We start from the raw sequence: 21,269 nt of genomic DNA, 5'->3' as shown, positions 1-21,269 counted from the left end.
GGGAAGAAACCGAGCTGAGATCGGGACAAGCCGTCGGCCCTTCGCAGGTTTCTTGCAGACTGTCTCACATGCGACCGGGAGGAAGTCAGCATATACTCGTAGCAACCGCGTTGGTAAGAGGCTGGCAAGGCATTGTGTTGCGCTAGCACGCTAAGGACAATGTCATGCCCCCCTCCCTCTCTAAACCTTGGTATTTAGAATGACTGAACGGTCATAAGCAGTTATTTTAAACTTTTTATCAATATGACTCGGCTGTAAATCAGCGACTAAACAGCGATTTCCTCACAAGGTGGAAAAAACGTAAAATCTACATAAAGTTCAGATGAAAGAGTCCGAAAAGTTAGTTGTAAATGAAGTCTTCAATATTTTTGTTTTCATTTTTCTGTTTAATAAACATTTTGCACTAGAATTTAGTCTCTTCAGCTGAAAAAACGTGTTGGACCTCGATTTGGATCATATTTATATTTTTAATGTATTCAGAAATATATTGTCATAATTCATGGTAAATGCATTTGTCTGTATATAAACAACAAATTTACATTCAAATATATTTCATAGACATGCATCCCATCCTTACTTAGAACATTATTATACAAAGATGTTTGATGTTTCTTGGTTTCCTCCTTCAAATGAAGCGTTCTGAACGTCTGTTTGCCGATTTTAGAGATACATTCAACTTTAGAACTGACACCTCATTCTGCCATTCGATCCTCTCACATGCCCTTGCATATTTTGTCCGAAACAAATCGAGCCATATATCGACGTGCTTGCATATTAGGATTGTCTGCAATGCCAAGTTTGGCAAACGAGGTAAAAAAAATCCCTCAATCCTAAAATGTAGCCTGACCTTTTATTTTTGCGGGTACATCTCTTCCCCCTTGGATCGGGTCATTACCGTCCCTCAGAACAACGAGATTCACGGGGAGTCTGTCGGATTTTGGCAAATAAATCTATGTGAAAGGAGAGTTCCGAACGCTTCATAAAAGCCCCTTTGTTCACGATGCACTGAGTCGAATGTGAATTCCATCATAAAGACCGGTTTTAATTTCAGGCCCTCTGTTTAGCTGCATCCAAGCAGTTCCAAGGGCAATTTACCATGTTTTTATAGACACAACTCTAGCGAGTTAGCTCATATATAAGACTGACATTTTTTCTTCGCGTTTCTAATTGCAGGGCGTCTTCATCGTGTCTCTTGACGAACAAGCCAGGGGTATCACCACCGCTAAGATCGCATGTCTGAAACAAATTCTTCAGGAGAGATCTTCTAGCAACGGTAAGTGGATATTAGTGTTCACGATGATGTGACGTCACTGTCTGACAGTGCTCCCCAACAAGACTTCAAGGAGCAGCTACGAAGCATAACGCTAGCAAACCGTCCACTCGTAAGACGGTGTACAGCCAATCAGGTATTTTATAATCACGAAATAAACCCTGATTTGCACTCAGGCAGATAAACGCCGAAGAAGTTTCCTCGACGTAAAAAGTTCATGTTCCTCAGTCTGTGGTTAGTTTTAAAGTGAAAATGACGGTAAAAATAATTAAGGCGACATGAGATAGACACGCTAAAACTATCCATAAAATACTTTGATTTATATTTTGGAGGACTGAAGAGAGTTAAACTCATTAATGTTCCAATTGTATGTTGGGCTTTATGAACCATAAAGCTTGATGTTTACGTTCTTAAATGACACAAGGCCTCCGTGGCTCAGTTGGTTATCACGCTAGCGCAGCGTAATTACCTAGGAGTCTCTCACCAATGCAGTCGCTGTGAGTTCAAGTCCAGCTCATGCTGGCTTCCCCTCCAGACGTATGAGGGGAAGGTCTGCCAGCAACCTGCGGATGGTCGTGGGTTTTCCCCAGGCTCTGCCCGGTTTCCTCCCACCATAATGCTGACCACTGTCGTATAAGTGAAATATTGTTGAGCACGTAAAAACACCAATCAATCAATCAATCAATCAATCAATCAACAACTTACTATATCTTTGACGACGTCGGGCTTAGATTTATAATTTCGTTGCAGGAGTTTGTCAGACATAGTCGACATTCGGCGTAAAACACCAATCAAATAAATAAATAAATGAATAAATAAATACTTAAATGACACAAGTTTATCCCACTTCAAACGCAGTTTTAAATGTTAGATTAGCCCTTATTGTTAGTGAGTAAAAGATAACTGATGTATAATAAATTATTCTCAAGAAATCCACATGTAGGTGAACATAAATTAAAAAGGACGCAACCTTCAATGAAGGTGAATATAAATTAAAAAGGACGTAACCTTCAGAGTACCTTGCCACTGGCGGGACGATCCATGAAGCCAATCTTACGATTGAAACAACTGACCGCATTTATTCAGTGAAGGAAATCTAAACACGTAAACGAACATATTTTCAGAGACACGTTTTAGTTGACCTTTCTCTTGATTCTCGCTTCATCTTTATGCAGACTTTTATCTTAAGAAAATCTTACTCAAAGACGTCCATCAGGAGGGAAGAAAGTGGTCGTGAATGAAATTGTTTACTTAAATTGACCTGTGTTTTCCTGGGCTTGGCTAAGTGAAAAACACCAATCAAATACATATGTGAATTTTGTTAGAGCAGTTTATGTTAGAAGAATATCTAACTTATACCAGGGACACCAGGCTGACGAATAAAGCACAAATAAAAACCAACCAAAGTCGTTTATTTGTTGCTAAAAGCAAATCCTGATTTCTCTATCCATTAACGATGGGTTTCTATAGTAAACCATTTCATTTTATAACACTCTTCAAAGACCTCAATCTAAATAAATGTACAGGAAACATAAATGACCTTTAGAAAAGTAAGCCATTTGTGATTATTATTCTTCGTGTCACAGAATTGATGAGATATGGAAGCTTAGTAATGTCGTGCCCTCAACCTTCCTCGTTTGAACCGATGTGTGGAATTGCCTTCTGTGACGGGACACCGTTTGCTTAACAATGTTTTGTCTATAAATAGCGGGCGTAATGGTTCCCGCAGGTGTTGTGTTCGTATGCATCTAATTAAAGCAAGTAATATCTGCATTTAACAAGATGGTGACATTTTTTTACTGGAAATTGTTATTCTCTCTTGCTTGGTGTTATTATTAAAGTGAACGCTGATTTGAAAGAGGGAAACTCATATGCAGATTAAGTCGTGGATCATTTTTCTAGTCAAGGAGCGGTTTCTCATGCAAATGGTGCTAACGTATTCGTCACTGTCCAGAAATATGACCTGTCCACATGTATGCGATATACATCCTCTATTTAGACAAAATAGCTAACTGTCCAAATTTGTACCTTGTGAGAAGCTCACTATAAAGGTGGAAGCAAATTAAAATTCGTTTATTATACTTGATTGTTAAAGTCCTTGAATGTCTGCGTCTTACAAAGTTTCGCCCGTTAGACGATTACATTTCCAACTACTATGTAGCAGTGTCAAAATAAAGCCCACCAGTTTTATCTCAAAGTTGTTTATTCTTTTTACCCCCGTTCAGCTCTGCTCCGGAAAGTTCTTGACTTAATGGTTAAAGTACATAATAATAGGGTTATTGTCAAGGCTTGGGGGTTGACTTTTAACAGTACTCCATATATAATAGCGAAAAGGAGTACAAGCGCACAGTGGCCGATGTGATTAGCGTGCGATGTGATTAGCGTGCAGAATGACACAAGTCTCTCAATGCGGTCGCTGTCAGTTCAAGTTCAGTTTATGCTGGCTTCCTCTCCGCTCGTATACATGACTACATGCACATTTGCTTTCTTCCACCATATTCTTGGTATGCGTCATAGAAGTGAAATGCTCTTACGCGGTATAACATCAAACATAACAATAAATACAATATTTTTTTACACTAAAAGGACTTAAGTGGAACATTTAAGGTAGACATTTGGAGGTAAAGCTGTTTTTTTGAAATTCTGACTCAGGATTGCTTGTGTCAACTATTATGGTCAGCTAGTCGTGCGATCAACTGACGTTATTTATTTCTCTGACTGGTGTTTAACTGAAGTAGCTCACATATGGTTGAGTGAAACCGGAGCACAACTCGCAAACCAAGTAGCTGACAATCCTTATGATTAAAAGTTAGTCTAACCAGCAAGAGTGGGATTCGAACACAAGGTGTCATTGATCTTAGATCGATCGTTTGCGACGAGAACGACGTTTTATAATAATGAGCCAGCAAAGGGCCATGGACGGATCGAGACAATGGGGGTCGCGTTGGCGAGGATGGCCTTACGTAGAGCCTCAATTTAATATACCTTTAACTACTCATGTTTGTCTGCCTGGGGTTTCCTTTATCCTGTAAAGTAGTTATCGAAGTCTTGCATATTTTCCGTTGTAAAATTCCCTATGAAGAAACAATAACTCCCTCTTGACCGGTAAACTACCAATATAACTGACCGACAGACACATGGTTCCTCGCAGCCCTAAGCCTATCCAAAAACCAGCACACTAAGAATGACAGCTTCAGTCGGATTTAATAACTAAATGGCAAATCCTGTGAAGATAATATTTACACTTTCAGGAGCAGAAGCATCTTGGACAGAGGTTCTATTGTCTGTGAGCCGGAATAACTGTTTCTGTTCTCGTCGGCCATCACATCGAGCGAGTACTTAATTCCTGTCAACAATATGCCATGTAACCTAATCGTGTCCAACCCCTCTGAAAACTGTACAAGCTCTTTATACCCCCTCTTGTCACTTACCTGTCGTCTTGACTTTCTAAAGACTGCATAAGGCGACTGTTTCCGTGACAATACTCCTCTGGTAGTTGACGATCAGCCGTTAAAACCACAACACTAGACGTCAAACCAGATACTATAGGAGAGTCTTGAGCGAAAAGATATGGCCTGTTTCTTGTGGCAAGCCATCTTGACATTTTATTCTCCAATTGCACGTACATCTATTTCCTTCTTAAACATGTGGAAATCTTTTGTACATGTGCACAAATAAATATTTGTTTTACAAATGTACATACGTTTTCCACATGTATGTACAAATAAATCGATTGGAAGCTTTTACACATGAGTACAATTATATGAACATATTGACCTTTACTTGGCACGAATGTATACTTTAAGTAAAAAATACAGAAATGACTTGTCATAGTTTCTGACACAATCGTCATACCATTTTCTCCCAAAAAGGTATACGAAGCTGGGTACCTGCAAGGGACGAATGACACTGAATAGTTGTCAGAAAGAAAGGGTCGGTAACATCTGTGTGAAGTTCTAAGTGCATTTCAAATTCAAATCTAGTGCCCAATGTCGCAAAATCAATATTAATGAAAATAAAGGAGCGATCATATATAGTGCGGTGAATGTGGTGCATTCAACGCAGTAGGTATTAATATTAAGTATTGTGCTTCTATTGGTTGAAAATATTGGTTCAGTTTCCTGATGTTGGTTTCCAGGAAGATAAATTTTATTTGTGAAGCTATGGTTTTATTGAAGTGCGGATTAAGTTATTGATTTTTTTGTCTGGCTGTCCCTTTGTCTTTCATGTAAGCGACTCACGTGGAGATAATATCATTATTGTGGAGTTCCATGTCTTACCAACTCTCCCACACGACCCTAGTCTCTGCCCCCATCCGTTGATTGCGCCAGAGGCTTGAGGGAGAAAATCATCATGATATCGACATACCACCTGCTTCGACGGCATATCAAATAAGTGTTGCAGCTAAGATTCCAGACGGCTTAACACCATGCCTTTGAAATAATGACGATGGTTTAGGCTATTTGACGCTCCACACCACTGTTTCAAACACCGACTCTCAGCTAAAGACCGCCTGTTCACCATTAAACGGGTGGTCCCAGTCGGTATGGAACGTTTCTGTGAATCTAGGAGTTTGCTCTGCGGACAAAAACACCAATTCCTTGTCTGAGATGAAAATTAAAATCAATGATATTTCTGTTAAACTCTGTAATTCAGCAGTTATGCACAGAGGCATGTATGTAAGTTTTAGTAAAACTATGTTATCTCCCCTGCTTCTTTGTACTGCATTGTGCGTTTCGCGCATGTCCATAGAATGATCACAGCTTCCGCTAAACTTCGGGTAAAGTCAAGAAAGTTTCCCATTCAAACATGTTAAAGACATATATACACACCGTTAGTGGTTCTTGTTGCCTCTATCAGCAGAATACACAGGTGGGATGGAAGAAAGTTTGGGTAAATAGGACGATTAAGCATGGAAATTAGTGGGACAACATCAGTTTAATGAAATTTGTATCTTGACACTATGTCAAAAGAAACTAAAGGTAGACATACATGTGCATGCATTACAACTGCACTTATTCTATTACATGTAGAATCTATTCTGTTATTCTAACATACAAGGCGATATCTTAATGATTAAGTAAATCCGGAGCGGCGGCGCCTGTGTGATAGTTGAGAATGGTAACACGTAACAGGTGAAATACGGCCTTTTGTCTTTTCACTTCAGTTAGAGTTTTTTCTAACTGTTCATGTAAATGCATAAGTAGTAGTCAATTCGATGCTATTGGCACCATGACTAAGCAGGCTTATTAAACGTCACTGGTCCAGATGTACTCAAAATGCTGTGTTATTATTATATTTAGTCTATATTAACATGAAAACAATGCCAAGGAGCCATCTGTAGTCATATAAGTGAAATATGAGTACGGCGTAAAACACCAATCAAACGAATAAATAAAATAAATCTAACCTCTCAGTGCTGAGCGCCAAGCGGTGACCCGAGTTTGGCCTACATTGGAAGCGTTTTAGTTATTCCTGTATATATATATATATTATATCATCCAGGTAGGTGTTGGCGTCACGATGAATTTGAATTTTTCCGGGACGTTTTGCTTTTGTAACATGTCACATGATTTTTGCCCCCCACTAGTGGATTATGCCTGTGTTTCCGAATAAATGTACAATTGTAGAAGGATTCCAGCATTGTCTTCAGATATCAAATTATCTAGGCATACAGCTTGTAGTGGAATAACGTGACAAATAAATGTAGTCTTTAACTGCATGCAGTATTATTCGTTCTTTGTATTGTGGACCTGGGACATAACCGTGCGTTGAATTTTTCGTCATTTTTACCGATACACACTATCTAGTTCTCTCAGTTTTAAGTTTTCTAATTGCAGAAGAACGCGGTTTTCAATACAACTGGTTTAAAATTCCATATACTTATCTGTTGGTGTTCTACTCAATACATTATATGAATTCCACTAAGGATTATTGTTTTCATCACGATGTTTTCTAGAGTTTTGTCGTAACTTCTATTTCGTGTTGTTGTATAAGCCTACATGTATGTAGTCTGGAATGTGGATGCCATATTAGGAAAAAAATGGAAATATTCCTCAGTTTGTTCTTTTGTAGTGAGATTTACGTGATATATATGCTCTCCAGGATGTAGTAATACATTAAAAAGTAAAATGCTCGTATTTTTATTAAATGTACAGTAGATATATACATTTATAAAAGATTGCTGTTTCTTCGTCAAGACAAAGCCCATTTGGTCTAAGCAGCATTTTTTATTTCATTCTGTTGACATTATAAATGAACGCTAACTTAGCACAGTTCCATGCCCTTATCAAGCAGGAGTATCCACAGGATGTAACATGATTATACACGCGCCTGACTCAAAGGGAAATGGACAGTTTACGGAAAGGTCTGTATAGACAGGATATAATCTGTGGAGATACATGTAGTTGGTCCCGTAGTTAATGAAGTGTTTTATATTATCTATTATAGACTGAAGCTGTTATCTGCGACGAAACACGTCTGTTCATACAAACCACAAATAATAATCAATTTGATTGCTTAAACCGAATATTCAAAATCGACAACATTCGCCATGTTGTCGGGTAGGGAGTTCATTTCCCAAATGGTCACAAAATGGCACTTTCAGATATTTTGCTCAGTGCTTATCTTCTACTGAAAAACAAGATGACGCATAGGTCCTTGTGTAGATATTAAGTATAATTAAATATGTTATAATTATTTGCAGAGGGCCACTGTAACAGTACGTGGGATGGAATCCTATGCTGGCAGAACACGGTTTTAGGGGCAGAAGCTTACCAGTCATGTCCAACATACATCAACGGCTTTAGAGTATCTGGTGAGTTCATTATTCAACATCTCTGTGTAAGTGTAAGTTATGGAAGAGTAGACTGGGCGCAGAATTGTCACTTGTGTAATTGTGACCGCCTTGTGGAAAAGAAACTGTTGTGTGGAAGTGTGACTGCCTCGTAGAAAGTGAAAATGTCATGTGGAAATGTAAATGCCGCTTGGGCCTGTAACTGTCGTGTAAAAGTGTAAATGCCGGTTGGAAGTGTAAATGTCATGTGGAATTGTAAATACCTTTTGGAAAGACAACTGCCGTGTGGGAGTGTAATTGCCTCGTGTGTGTGGAAGTAACTGTCAGGTGAAAGCGTAAATGCCGCTTGGAAGTGTAAATGTCATGTGGAAGTCTAAATGCCGCCTGGAAATGTAACTGCCTTGTTGAAGTATAAATGTCGGGTGGAAGTGTAACTTTCGTGTGGAACTGTAGCTGTATTGCGGAAGTATGGCTGCAGTATGGAAATGCAAATGTCGGATGGAAGTGCAAATTGCGTCAGGAAGTTTAAGTACTTGGTAGAAATATGACTTTTGTAATTCTATTAACTAAGCGAATAAACTAATGCTCGCGTTACAGGGCTATTAGTGCCATGTTAATTGTTACTTGTTGTTGAATATTCCTCGAAGGTGAATGGTTAAGCTACTATCACCTTTTACCTTGACCCAAAATCTTAAACACTCTAGCTGCTCTGTTTACGGGAGTCTAGTAAGATCGTTACACACCACCTACACTTCTCATAAGCCATTCTCATCTACATTCCTGGGAAATATGGATGCTTGTACACAGCAATGTGGTGTAGAAAGTAGATCAGACCTGGTAAACGTTCCCACACCGGCCCTGAAGGAGCTGATGAGTTGGTTTTGCGCTTTACAAGAACATATCCGACAAATCCTACAAAGGAGAGCTAAAACTCACATTACATGTGCCAGCCTTGGGGAACTGGTTACTTGATTAAATACTGCTCGCGGACCGATGGTCTGACAGCATCTTGTTTATAGACCTAGAAGTTACGCCGCATTAAACTCTACAGCTACCAGAAATCTTTTAATAGATAGGCGTCAGGGCTCATTCAACGAACATGTCTCACAGGATGTGGTTTAGTAGAAGAGAACCGTCATAAATCTAAGCTTATCATCATCATTATTACCGGATGTGATGTTTGCAGGCCCTGTCAAGTTTACGTCAACGGTTTTAGTGTGGTTTGTTAGGTAATGGCGTATACTAGGATTCCCAAATTAATCCATATATCCCTTAATTTTGAATAATTATGACGTCACCCGAGGCAGCGAGTTCTTGATGTCGAAACTAAACTATGGAGTCAAACATTATGAATTAGAAAAAGTATACTAATTGCATTTTCTTTCTAATAATATGAACGTTCAACATATCAGTGTGTGGACCTCGGGTTGTTAGGTGTCACTGACTGAAGGAAATGTTGGTATCGAATATAACCGATTTTACAGACAGCAGAATATAGGCAACTGGCTGAAAGAAATAGATTACAGCTGTTCATATAAATGAGATATTTATGTAGTTCTATTGAACATAACCCTTTTCTGTGACGGGAATTCAAGGTGTATGTCAGGAAACCCAGCCAAAACCATTAAGACATAAGCATGAAGTAGACAGGTGTATCAAAAATTTAGATGTGGCGAAAATCTCGAAATGACTTCCGCAGTCATGGCATTGGAGAACATTGGCGAACCCTGTTATCCATATGTACGATGGTTTGAATTACATACCCTTGAATATTGTACGGAAACCAACAAACCAAAAGAAAAAAAAGAGTCCAAAAACAAACAAGAAAACCTCCAGAACAACAGAAGCGGAGTAAACTTCGTTTAAGAAAAGAAACTGTCTCAAGGAAAATGTAGAGATTTTCGTTTGATTTAAGTAATTTTTTTAACAACTCTTTGTCCTTCGACTAAACGGGTTGTTGACCACGGTTTACACTATCTCTAATATCGCCTTCATGGTCGCCGTGTTAATGCAGGGTATCCCCCAATCTGTCGCTGTATTCGTTCTCAACTCCTTCGTAAATCTTTTCAACAACATTGACCTTATTGTTACTCAGCGCCCTAAGGGATGTGAACGACCTTCCACCCACGTGCTCTTCCGGTCAGCATCGACCATTATTGTGATTGTATTTGGGCTGAAGACAACAGGATGGGTTTAAGTATACTTTCGGTATCATAAAGGATAGGGGGTGAAGTATAATAGCTCGATCAGTGTAAGTGTTAATATGGCCTAATATTGAACAGAAACGTCCTCTGAACATTTGTACCCTTACGCCTACATGTAGCGAATCAGATCGATGTATGGCTAAGGTGAACTGCTATGGTGACCATTTTGGAAAATTTTCTACTCGTTTTTATTTATTTTTTTTTTGGTGATAGGAACTTTTATGCCATTAAACATATTCAGGCAGAATTCGTTAAAAATTGTAAGCCACACATTCATAAAAAATTATTTCAGGATGCTGTAGATAGAGAAAGATCTATGATAATTTGAAAAATAAAGCGCTCGTGTATTCTTCGATGTTACAAATCAGTTGCAGGATTGAGTAATTCGAATGTTATGTCATCGAATATATGACCTTTTGCTGAGGTTCCGTAGTTTTACGTCGTACTCAAGAATTTTTCACTTACACGACGGCGTGTTTTTCCTCAGCATTATATGGTGGGCAGAAAGCGGACACTGCCCGGCCGCGACCATTCACAGGTTCAAGGAAGACATTCCCTTATGGAGCATTAAGAAGGCCTTACAAAATGAAAGGATCGTCGTCGAAACGAGGCAATGAGATTGATTCTAACTGAGAATAGAGTCAAGACATAAGTTTACGCAATATAATATGCTCGGGCTCCTGGATTGATTGATTGATTGATTGGTGTTTTACGCCGTACTCAAGAATATTTCACTCATACGACGGCGGCCAGCATTATGGTGGGCGGAAACCGGGCAGAGCCCGGGGGAAACCCACGACCATCCGCAGGTTGCTGGCAGACCTTCCCACATACGGCCGGAGAGGAAGCCAGCATGAGCTGGACTTGAACTCACATCGACCGCATTGGTGAGAGACTCCTGGGTCATTACGCTGCGCTAGCGCGCTAACCAACTGAGCCACGGAGGCCCCAGGGCTCCTGGAAGAAGTTCACTCGTGGCTCTGTCTGGTTACCATCAACAATAAACATACCTGTCATCGGACATGGGAGATGGTATTGAGTAGAGCATTAACCGATAAGCATGCAATCACTCAAGGGATCAAAGCATCACCCACTACAGAATACATTGAAAAACATATATTTATTTATTTAAATATTTCACTATTACAACGGCAGCCATCATTATGGCGGAAGGAAACCGGGCAGAGCCCGAGGGAAACCAACAACCATCCGCAGGTTGCTGAGAGACCTTCCCAAGAAGGAGAGGAAGCAAGCGTGAGCTGGACGAACTCTCAGCGAAACACTGGTGAGAGGCTCCTGGGTCATTGCACCATGCTAACCATCTCTGCCACGGAGGACCCGCGACAAACATATAATAGTACATTTGTATATTAGCCGTTCACAACGCACAGAGGCATGGCTGTGGGTTTCCCCTGGACCCTGCCCAGTTTCCTCCCACCATGATGCTAGCCGCTGTCATACAAGTGAAATACCACTGAGCATGACGTAAATAAATAAGGAAATAAATACACTTCTAGCCTGAAATATTTGAAATAAATAAATAAATACACTTCTAGCCTGAAATATTTGAAATAAATAAATAAATACTCTTCTAACCTGAAATACTTGAAAAGCAAACTTATTACAAGAAGAACTTGCCACTTCCGTTTCCCCTCGATTCTTTGAGCCTTTCTCAACGGCTCGAATTAAAGAAACTAATTAGTCGGTCATCAGTAGTCCTACTGTTTGTTAGCGTACCGTATCCCTGGCTCTGTTTACAATATAGCCTGAAATCATCAAAGGACGTAACGTTATGGAAATCCTATGCGTAATCAATAGATTTGTATAACTAAGCTCGGACATTCTTGTTCATATTTCATCGAACAGATCTTTCACGCTAGCTAGAGTCGACGGCATGAGTTTTATCAATAGGGATGTCTTCTTCAAAGGAACACCCAAGGAGTTACGCACTCATATCCTTCGTTTCCTTCAGACAAAGGGCACCATTCGTGGAATTCCCTGGGTTCTGAGACTGGAAGTAGTCTACTCTACTTTTCCATTGCTTTTTGTCGCATCGAGAATGATTTTCGCTAAGCCATCAATTTTTACTTTCGTTAAATAATGTATATGATTGCATTGATGTATTATTAATGGTTTTCTAGTTCAAACCCCATCTTTAGGTTTGTGCTTAACACGGGCCTTTGGTGACAACACAAAATCCACGTCGATGTATGCTTGTATGCTCTGAATGTATTTGCCGAATGGACCTGGAAGTGAAGTCTAATGTTTGTCAGTCCGGTTTCCTCCCACCATAACGCTGCTTGCCATCGTACAAATGAAATATTTTTAAGTAAGGCGTAAAATACCAATAAAATAAATAAATACACCTATATCCTGAATCAATTGAAAAGCAAACTAATTAAAAAAGTTCTTACCATTTCCGTTTCCGTTCGGTTGTTTGGGCCATTAGAAGGTCATTAAAAGTCATACCGTTAACAAAACAACAACAATCAATCGGTCAATAAATCAATCAATCAATCAATCAATCAGTCAATAAATCATTCCCTCTAAGGATAACCTCAGGTGTTAAGTGTCTTAAATTTCAGGCATAATGTTATTTGCTTACCAGCCAGTTACTTCTTCATCATCTAAATACATGTTTGCTACTTTAAGAAATTCGAGAGGAAATGTGTTTAAATAAAGGAAGCTATGCGAGTATAACGTGGGAGAAGAAGAGCAAAAGTCCCACTTTAATTGTTACAGGATGGTTAGAAAATTCAAAGGAATTACGAAGGTTTGTTTTTACATGTAAAATGCCCTATTAAAATATTCTGTTTTTTTCTGTTCACCCCGCCTACATTTGTATACAATCGTTCTTATTGCATTTTTGGGTTTATAATCAGTCGAATTTTTCCACCAGAACGAAACTTTACAGAGGTTGTTTATTCGTATTAGTCGAGAGGAGGGATCCTGTGATTAGCTGGGCAATATTATGTCATCGGTGTAGCTCCTCAGCGAGACAGCAATTCAAGAATTGACGGAAAAAGATATTTATGTAATTGATTGGTGTCTTACACTGTGCTCAGCAATATTCCACTTATACGATGGTGTATGGAAAAGTTACGTTCTGTCGTAAATAATATCTAATAGCCTTTTTCTTGCTATTCACGGAGAGTAATCTATGGACAGTTATTTCAAATTGAATTTCTTTCCCACTACATGTATATTATTGCTCTGTTTATGGCATATTGTAGACGATGTTTGTTTTTCTTCTCTGACAGGAAATGCTTCTAGGAAATGTATGCCCAACGGGGATTGGTTCGTTCATCCGATTCTAAATCACTCCTGGACCAATTATACGGGATGTATGTCAAAAGTGGAAGTGGATGGACCAGTCAGCGTAGAGGTATGAAAAGCTTGTTGTGATTGGTCCGCACTGTTTTCTGAACTATTCAGATATACATGTATGTGTAATAGACACACTTTACATTGTCATTGTATTATTGTTTAAAATGTCGTCCTCTCACAAATTTCTTTTGATTCTCTCACGCATTGCTTGAGTGGTTTGGTAACCCACCGTTTTTCTGTGTATGTTAAAACATTAGTAATGTAACGTTTGTAAATGGTTAGATAGCAGTGGTAATCCAGGTGTATCCATTCTACATGTGTCTTTAGACATAGAGGCGAACACAATGGTGTTCTCATCAGAGGGAGAGACATAGAGTAGAACACAATGGTGTTCTCATCAGAGAAACTGAAAAATTATTATTATCGGAATGTGTAATCTGTATAATATTCAGTATTATCTATACCTTTAATCTCTTATTATACCTTCATGTACAAAAAAGGACTGAATGTGTGAATAATTGTCTCCCAATAGACATTCCTGTGGGTTATACAAAAGCGTAATTATTTGCTTTAACTCATGTTCCTAGACATTCCAGAATGATTAAATTATTTAAGAGTAAAGCCTAACTGTTTCTGTACCTGTTTGAACCCTTGTTTGTTCAGTCATCTGTCACCACGTACGACTATGCTTTCCCCGCTGAACATAAGTCGTCAACCACGGTATCGAGAGTTCGAATCCAACCCACGCTGAATGAACTGTTGCTGAATGTCAGGAAGTATGTCCAGTGTCTACAGGAGCTCATTCCACGAAGCCATAATATCTAATAGCTTTTTTTCTTGCTTTGAATTGTGATTTGAGCGCTTATTTTTCAAACCGTATAAGTTGTAATTGGGAACACTTGACGAGTGTTGTACTAGGGCAAACATAATAAAACTGAAGTCCTGGGTCCGTATATACAGTACATTTTTACGTGAAAAATCTTTTTTGTGGAATCCGCCCATAGGCTACAAAGTTTTCTTGCGATGTCCATATGTCGAAATGAATGAAATTATCAGATGTGTAAGTATAATTAATGTTAAAACACTAAATTTCTTCAGAGTATACCCGCTATTTTCTTATGCTAAACTGTCCAGAGGACCATCTAGATTAAGTCTGACTTGGTACATGTATTAAATTCAAAACACGTTATTATGTTAAACATATGACCTACCTTGTTAATAATTTTAATTAATGCTGAAAGTTGGAAAAGTATTATCATTAAAAAGAGTTCGTGTTAAACAAGAATTGAAAATTTTAGTTTAAATTAAAATTGGGGATAATACTACAAGTTAAGATCAAGAGCAACTTAAATCTAAGACAGTTTGCTGACCCTGGAGTCAGGTACTCGGAGAGAGGCTATGACTTCCACGGAGAAAGGCGGTGACTCCCACAGCTGAGGATTGTGTCCTGTTCCTACACTCCTAAAACTGATGGTCATGGTACAAGTCCTATAGTTCTTGGTAACGTCTAAAATAAATCCGGTGATCTCTTTTCAGGAGCACGTGTTACGGATTAAGTTGATGTACAACGTTGGCTACGGAGCGTCGATTGTGTCGTTGGTGACTGCTGTCAGTCTCATGATTTACTTCAGGTAAGTGCTTCAAATTTTGTGCAAACGTTCAAAACTTAATCTTGCCTTGGCGCAGTCATGTGCGCAATAAACTAACCACTTCTTTGTAGTACAACGTAATTATGTGACCGCTCCACATAAAAAATGCTACAACATGGAGAATAAAACCAGAGCAGCAGCGACAGTGTGTGAATGATCACACGTAACCAGTGAAAGCCGGCCTCTTGTCAGTTTATGTCAGTTACGGTTTTATCATCGATAAGTGTTTTGAAGTTTTCCGAGATCACTCATTTTGGTGGTGGAATTGCATTTTGAGCCAAACCTATATATATACCATCTTTTCAACAGTCAATGGACGAGTCCTCCTGAAATTTGAAATTAACATACACCAATAATAGTCACATTAAGATTAAACCGATCCGGATAGCACAGTTGGTAGAGCGTTCGCTTCGGAAGTGGTGGATCCAGGGTTGAGTCACACCTGAGACTTTAACAGAGGAAGTTGTAATTTTCTCGCTTGGTGTTCAGCATGAAGGGGATAGTGCAACGACTGGTTGACCTGTATCAGTATAATGGCTCGGGCGGGGCGGCTTACTTGCCTTCGGTAAGTCGTCTTAGTGAAGCAGCACTTAATAAAAGATCGGTGGAAATCCGTTCTGCAACAAGGAGGTACATTACATACACCTAAAGGATTCCTTCGTCATCATATGACTGAAAAATTGTTGAGCACGACGTTAAACTCCAAGCACTCACTCACTCACTCACTCACTCACTCATAAAGATTAAAGAAGAACAATTTACAAGAAATGGTAAAGTTATGAATGTTGTTGTAGCGTTGATGAATCCAGGTGTAAGCTTGGCCTGTGATTCCGAATAAGCTTTTGGTTATGTTTGGGACATTTTGAGACATAGTTAAAAACTCATTATAGGGTTTTGAACTTCCTTAATTTCAAAGGCCTGTAAATTGAAAGTTGTGAGAGCTAAAAATCTGTAATTTGTACCAAATTGTATCCCAAGGTATGCCCTTACATGTACAGTATAATTCAGCTACGATTAACAGTTTCCTTAACAGAACTTTTTAATTACCCAATTTTAGAAAGGCAACTAACATAGATTCAGTCGCTCAGTGGACAATAACGTCCTCTTGAAATACCTAGTAAGCTGTCCATGGTTTTTACAAAGAGGACTGTATTACTATACCAGCAATTCTTGCCGACCGACTGTCACATACATTACCATATGGCAAAACATTAATACGCACTGCTTGGAAGCCTTGGAGCTGCCGGCAACTTGTACCAACTTATACCTCCCAGGACCAAGGCATACCTTTCAACTTATGACAAATTTGTGTTTGTGACTTTAATTAAACCTGTTAAATATTAGAGGCATTACTTATTAAGTAGTAGGTGGCCTCCGTGGCTCAGTTGGGTAGCGCGCTAGCGCAGCGCAATGACACAGATGCCTCTCGCATATGCGGTTGCAGTGAGTTCAAGTACAGCTCATGCTGTCTTCCTCTCCAGCCGTATGTGGGAAGGTCTTACAGCAACCTGCGGATGGTCGTGGGTTTCTCCCGGGCTCTGCCCGGTTTCCTCCCACCATAATGCTGGTCGCCGTCGTATAAGTGAAATACCATTATGTACGGCGTAAAACACCAATTAAATAAATAAATGAATAAATATTAAGTAGTAAATTTAAAACAGTCATTCAGACTGCAGAGAGTTGGGCTTGAAGAAATATGTCTCCTTCCTATCATACAATATTACCTGCATGGATCCTTAAGTTTTATATGGTGGTTCGTACTTCGGGAATGCTTTTTTTAAAAATTTTCGTTGATGTCTGATATTACAATTTACTGATCATTACACTATCATCGCCAAAGAGGACAGGGTCCACTCATTGGAGTCCCTACAAGTGGCAAAGACTTGTTGATTTGACCTGACCAGGTACTAATTTTTACTTATAGTCTTGGTTGCTTTTGTTTCTTCTCCTTTGTATTTGTATACATCTTTAACGTTTGCCTTCCAAAGATAATTCCCCACTCTAACTGTATACCAGCTAAGAAAACCTTTGTCTGGCTGGTGATTCGTTCCCACGCTGCCAGCTTCTCTCTCTGCATCAGCTTCAACACCACAAAGCCTAAAGAATGTGACAGCCGTATGAATGTTGGCTTACGAGTTAACTTACTCCATCACTGGACCACTTGGTCGGCGAAACGGCGAATAATATACCGATAACCTCCACTTTGCTGATATGCTGCAGAATGGCACCGAGCCCAATCGATCAAGAAACATGATCTAGCAAACGGACGTTACGACTTAGATGAGTCTTGTGTGGTTTTGCTTAGCTTAATGGGTAAAGAGTTTGTTCAGCATAAGAGGTTGCAACCGACATTAACATTGCACAACGTACACGTGTCCCAGATCCACCAAAACAATAAATTGCAACCATGTGTGAATCCTTCCACTGAGTTCATTTGAGGCTAGAGAAAACAGAAGGGAAAACAAAAGAAAACAAAGGAAGAGAAGAGGGAAAAAAAAGAAAAATAAATAGGAAGAGAAAAGATCTCATCAGCAAATTACCTCTTCCCCACCAAAGGCACACTAAGGAGATATTTTCTCTAAAGAATATATAAGTCGTGACTGTAGGGTAACCATTATGGTTTAAAGTTTATCCACTTTCAAACTGAGAAGCGTGGTCAGTAGAATAGGCCCTACTGACTGAGTCTTGCAGAACATCATCTGTCTCGCGTAAGTTAGTTCCCACCGGACATCCTGGTAGCGGACAGTAAAATGAATCCTCATGAGCTTTTGGATTTTCACACGTTAGTGTGTATAGACTACATTGGGGACAGAAAAAATTATATCAGTGCAACCAGTTAATCAGTTCACTAACGTTACTGGATGATGTTGTTGCACATCATCCAGTTTAAATACGATTTCCACGGTGGATATGTGAATAGCTGCAAAGTAATCGCAACTGAGATGCATGTTTTGGTGAACGACAGCTTATAAACAAGTATAGTGCACGATTTGCATATTGCGCCTGTAGCACTCCATGCGTCTTCCTATAATAACTGCCTTTCTTGGAATCCGTAATAATTTTTCACTTGACTTACTTCCTTAGATCTTTTGTGGTTTGCGTTGAATGTTGTTTAGGGAATTAGTCTTGCGAACATCCGTCCATTTCGATGGTTGTAAATTATGTGTACATTATTCAGTCATCGTGTGCCACATTTGCCTTTCCTTTCTTGTCACAGACGTCTGCACTGTCCCCGAAACACCGTTCACATCAACCTGTTTGCGTCCTTCATCCTGCGAGCCGCCGTCAGTTTTGTGAAGGACAATCTGCTGGTGGAGGGTCTAGGTTTGCCGGGCGACCTGGACTTACAGCCAGATGGATCATACGTGTTCAGAGAGGAAGGCACGGTAAGACATTGATCTGAGATCTGTTTCATTCTTCCCAGCTTAGCTTTCAGAAATACAGATCTGTACTCTTCCATTCACTAACCTGGAACTGAGTCTTTTCAAGTGTGCTGTCTTCAAAGCTACAAGGTACAAAACCATGTCTTCTCTAACCCTGTAGTAATTCTGATCTCATATCCCCTAGTCATTCATGAGTAATAAAGACATTATCACAAATGTACCTGGCGCATCGGTATCAAGCCAGACTTCGATAACCGCCATTTTGAATTCAAGTCGTCAAGAAGAAGATAAACTAGTCGAATTAGATTGAACCCAACCCTTGAAAGGCCGATTAATAAAATGTTTGAGAGTCTTTAATTTGTTTGCTAATAATGAACAGAAAACCGTTGTGATCATATGCCGTGATAAAAGATGGATAAAAGCAGCCGAGCCCAACATAACAGCGCAGTCACGTGATTCAAAAATGGGTTTACAAAGTTCGTATGCAGTCCGAGTGAATGGGTTCGTTACATTTGTAAACCATCGATGTTTACTGACAAAGTCACTGACAGACTTCCGCACGTGACATGCAGATATGCACACAATATCAAGTGAACATTTGGTCTTCAGCGAGCGTAAGGAGTCTTATTTCCCACAAGGTTCCACAGGCAGTGAGGGCGAGATAATCCACAAACTCCCCTGCCTGTGACTTGAACCCTGGCCTCGTGTGTCCATGCTAGTGATTGAAGCAAAAGTCTTTGACAAAATATTTGGAAATTTTAATTGAAGGTGTTTTCAGCAGCAGGGTTTTATGGCGAATGTTTAATTAGTTGTATGTAAGTAGGCAAAATGTGTACACGCCACATACCGCGTGCCGTTTTTTTTTCTATTAAATCGGTGTTATAATTTTCGAAAGACACAAGTCATTAGCCAGGAATTAATGGGTGTTTCTTTTCGGCATTTGACGCAATAGTACATGTAATTATCCATGGATTTATCAAAGAAAAATTAGAAATTATTTACAAAAATACTGAACACAATAAAACGATTTGCATACGTTGTGTTCCAGGAAATTGGGTGGCAAACGATTTTCCGCCGACGTAGCTTTAGTCAGATTTGTCTGCATAAAGAGAGAGATAAATGAACACGTCATACAGGAGAAAGCCTTAGGTGTGTGAGGGGATAACATTGGGTGTGGGTGGGGGAAGACACATCAGGCCATGTTACATTATGTTTAATCTTTCTCTGATTTCAACGCCATATTTGTTACCGAAGACACAGCGCACTCAAAGCTCCCATTTGGAAAATAGCTTTGATTGATCTTCACGTCAACAGAAGAAAAAAAAAACATGCATAGGAATACAAGTTTATTGATCAGAGATGACAAATTTTCATTTCTAATCTCGAGGTTCCGGCGGGCAGATATCATACATGTAATAACGAGCGTCTTTGAGAACGTGGAATAAATGTAAAAAAAAATACCTACAAAGGCTAGTTCCAACCAAGGCGAACCTTTAATTAACTAATATCCAGATGTGAGATGAGGAAAACCCGAGAGATACAACACTGAAAACACCGTCGGGTCAGAATTTGTAAAAGTACACAGGGAAGCAATACTCAGGGTAAAGTTTCAGCTTGTCTTGACGTTAAAAATGAATTTGTCTCAGACAAGATTAAATTTACAATTCTAATACTGGATTCGTGATATGCATTCAGATTCCACAAATGAGAGACCGGTTTGCGAATGATGGATTAAATGATATGAATTCAAAGACAGACAGTTTTGATTGACAGCATATAGCCTAGGAATGCATATACTACTAATATTTGGTAGTTGGCCAAAAAAACACTGATCACTTCGTACCAATACAAAGCAAAACTCGGGAAAAGGAAGTCATTAAACATCCTCTTAAAACCTCAAACATTTGACTAATGTTGAATAGAGGACTTTCGCGTAAGGTCGCCCACGAAACATCGCCATAAAATTGCTAACTTCGGAACGACACCCACTACGTTCGTCATTATACTTGGACAACATGTTTTGTGCACGTCAACCTCTGGACATGATCGATTCAGATAACAACACTGTAGCATTTTCCTTTACATTCCCACGATAGCTCCAAAACCAAGGTCAGTCTCAACACCTACACTGTATTATCGACAAACGTGATTCCTGTCGCCTGGGAGAGACATAAACGTGTCATGGTTTAAACGATGTAATGGAAGCCTTGCCGTCTCACAAACAAATCGGTGTCGCGAGTTGATCCATGGCTGTCTTATATGTGATAGCACATAGAGTGACGTCAGCGAAGGAAGGACGTCGTAAACTGAACGGTATTCCACGAAGTAGAACCGTGGACCCTTCAATATTTTGTTTTGGCATCGGAACAGCATTATTGGGTTAATCAACTTAAGAGCAACTTTAACAGTAAATGTCTCATCCTCAAAGTCGGTTGACGCGAAGTGTCTTGAAGAAACAATATTATAAAGACATACAGCATAAATCTAGAGAGGCGAAGATAGTGTGTTCATAATGTGATAATTGGCAAATCGTCACACGTTACACCTGAAATACTTGTCTATTTTGTCTATTTACCTCAGTTAGGGATTTATTTTCACTGTCCATGTAAATGCTTAAACAGTATCAATTACCACGGTCCT

The 21,269-nt window shown here is 39.4% G+C and overlaps 1 protein-coding gene across 1 annotated transcript in view; it reads left to right on the top strand.

The window, feature by feature from the left end:
- The first annotated feature begins 789 nt into the window (after window positions 1–789).
- LOC135478219 (secretin receptor-like) overlaps window positions 790–21,269 on the top strand; it is a 34,545-nt gene continuing 14,065 nt past the window's right edge. Inside the window, exons 1-6 of the mRNA XM_064758491.1 lie at window positions 790–810; window positions 1,174–1,273; window positions 7,977–8,087; window positions 13,531–13,655; window positions 15,137–15,228; window positions 18,464–18,632. Coding sequence (XP_064614561.1) covers window positions 790–810; window positions 1,174–1,273; window positions 7,977–8,087; window positions 13,531–13,655; window positions 15,137–15,228; window positions 18,464–18,632 — 618 coding nt within the window. The remainder of the gene's footprint in view (window positions 811–1,173; window positions 1,274–7,976; window positions 8,088–13,530; window positions 13,656–15,136; window positions 15,229–18,463; window positions 18,633–21,269) is intronic.

Source organism: Liolophura sinensis, chromosome 11, assembly GCF_032854445.1.
Source record: "Liolophura sinensis isolate JHLJ2023 chromosome 11, CUHK_Ljap_v2, whole genome shotgun sequence".
Classification (NCBI taxonomy): Eukaryota; Metazoa; Mollusca; class Polyplacophora; order Chitonida; family Chitonidae; genus Liolophura; species Liolophura sinensis.
Note: the sequence above shows the minus strand (reverse complement) of the source record. Positions and strands in the feature narration are given on the sequence as shown.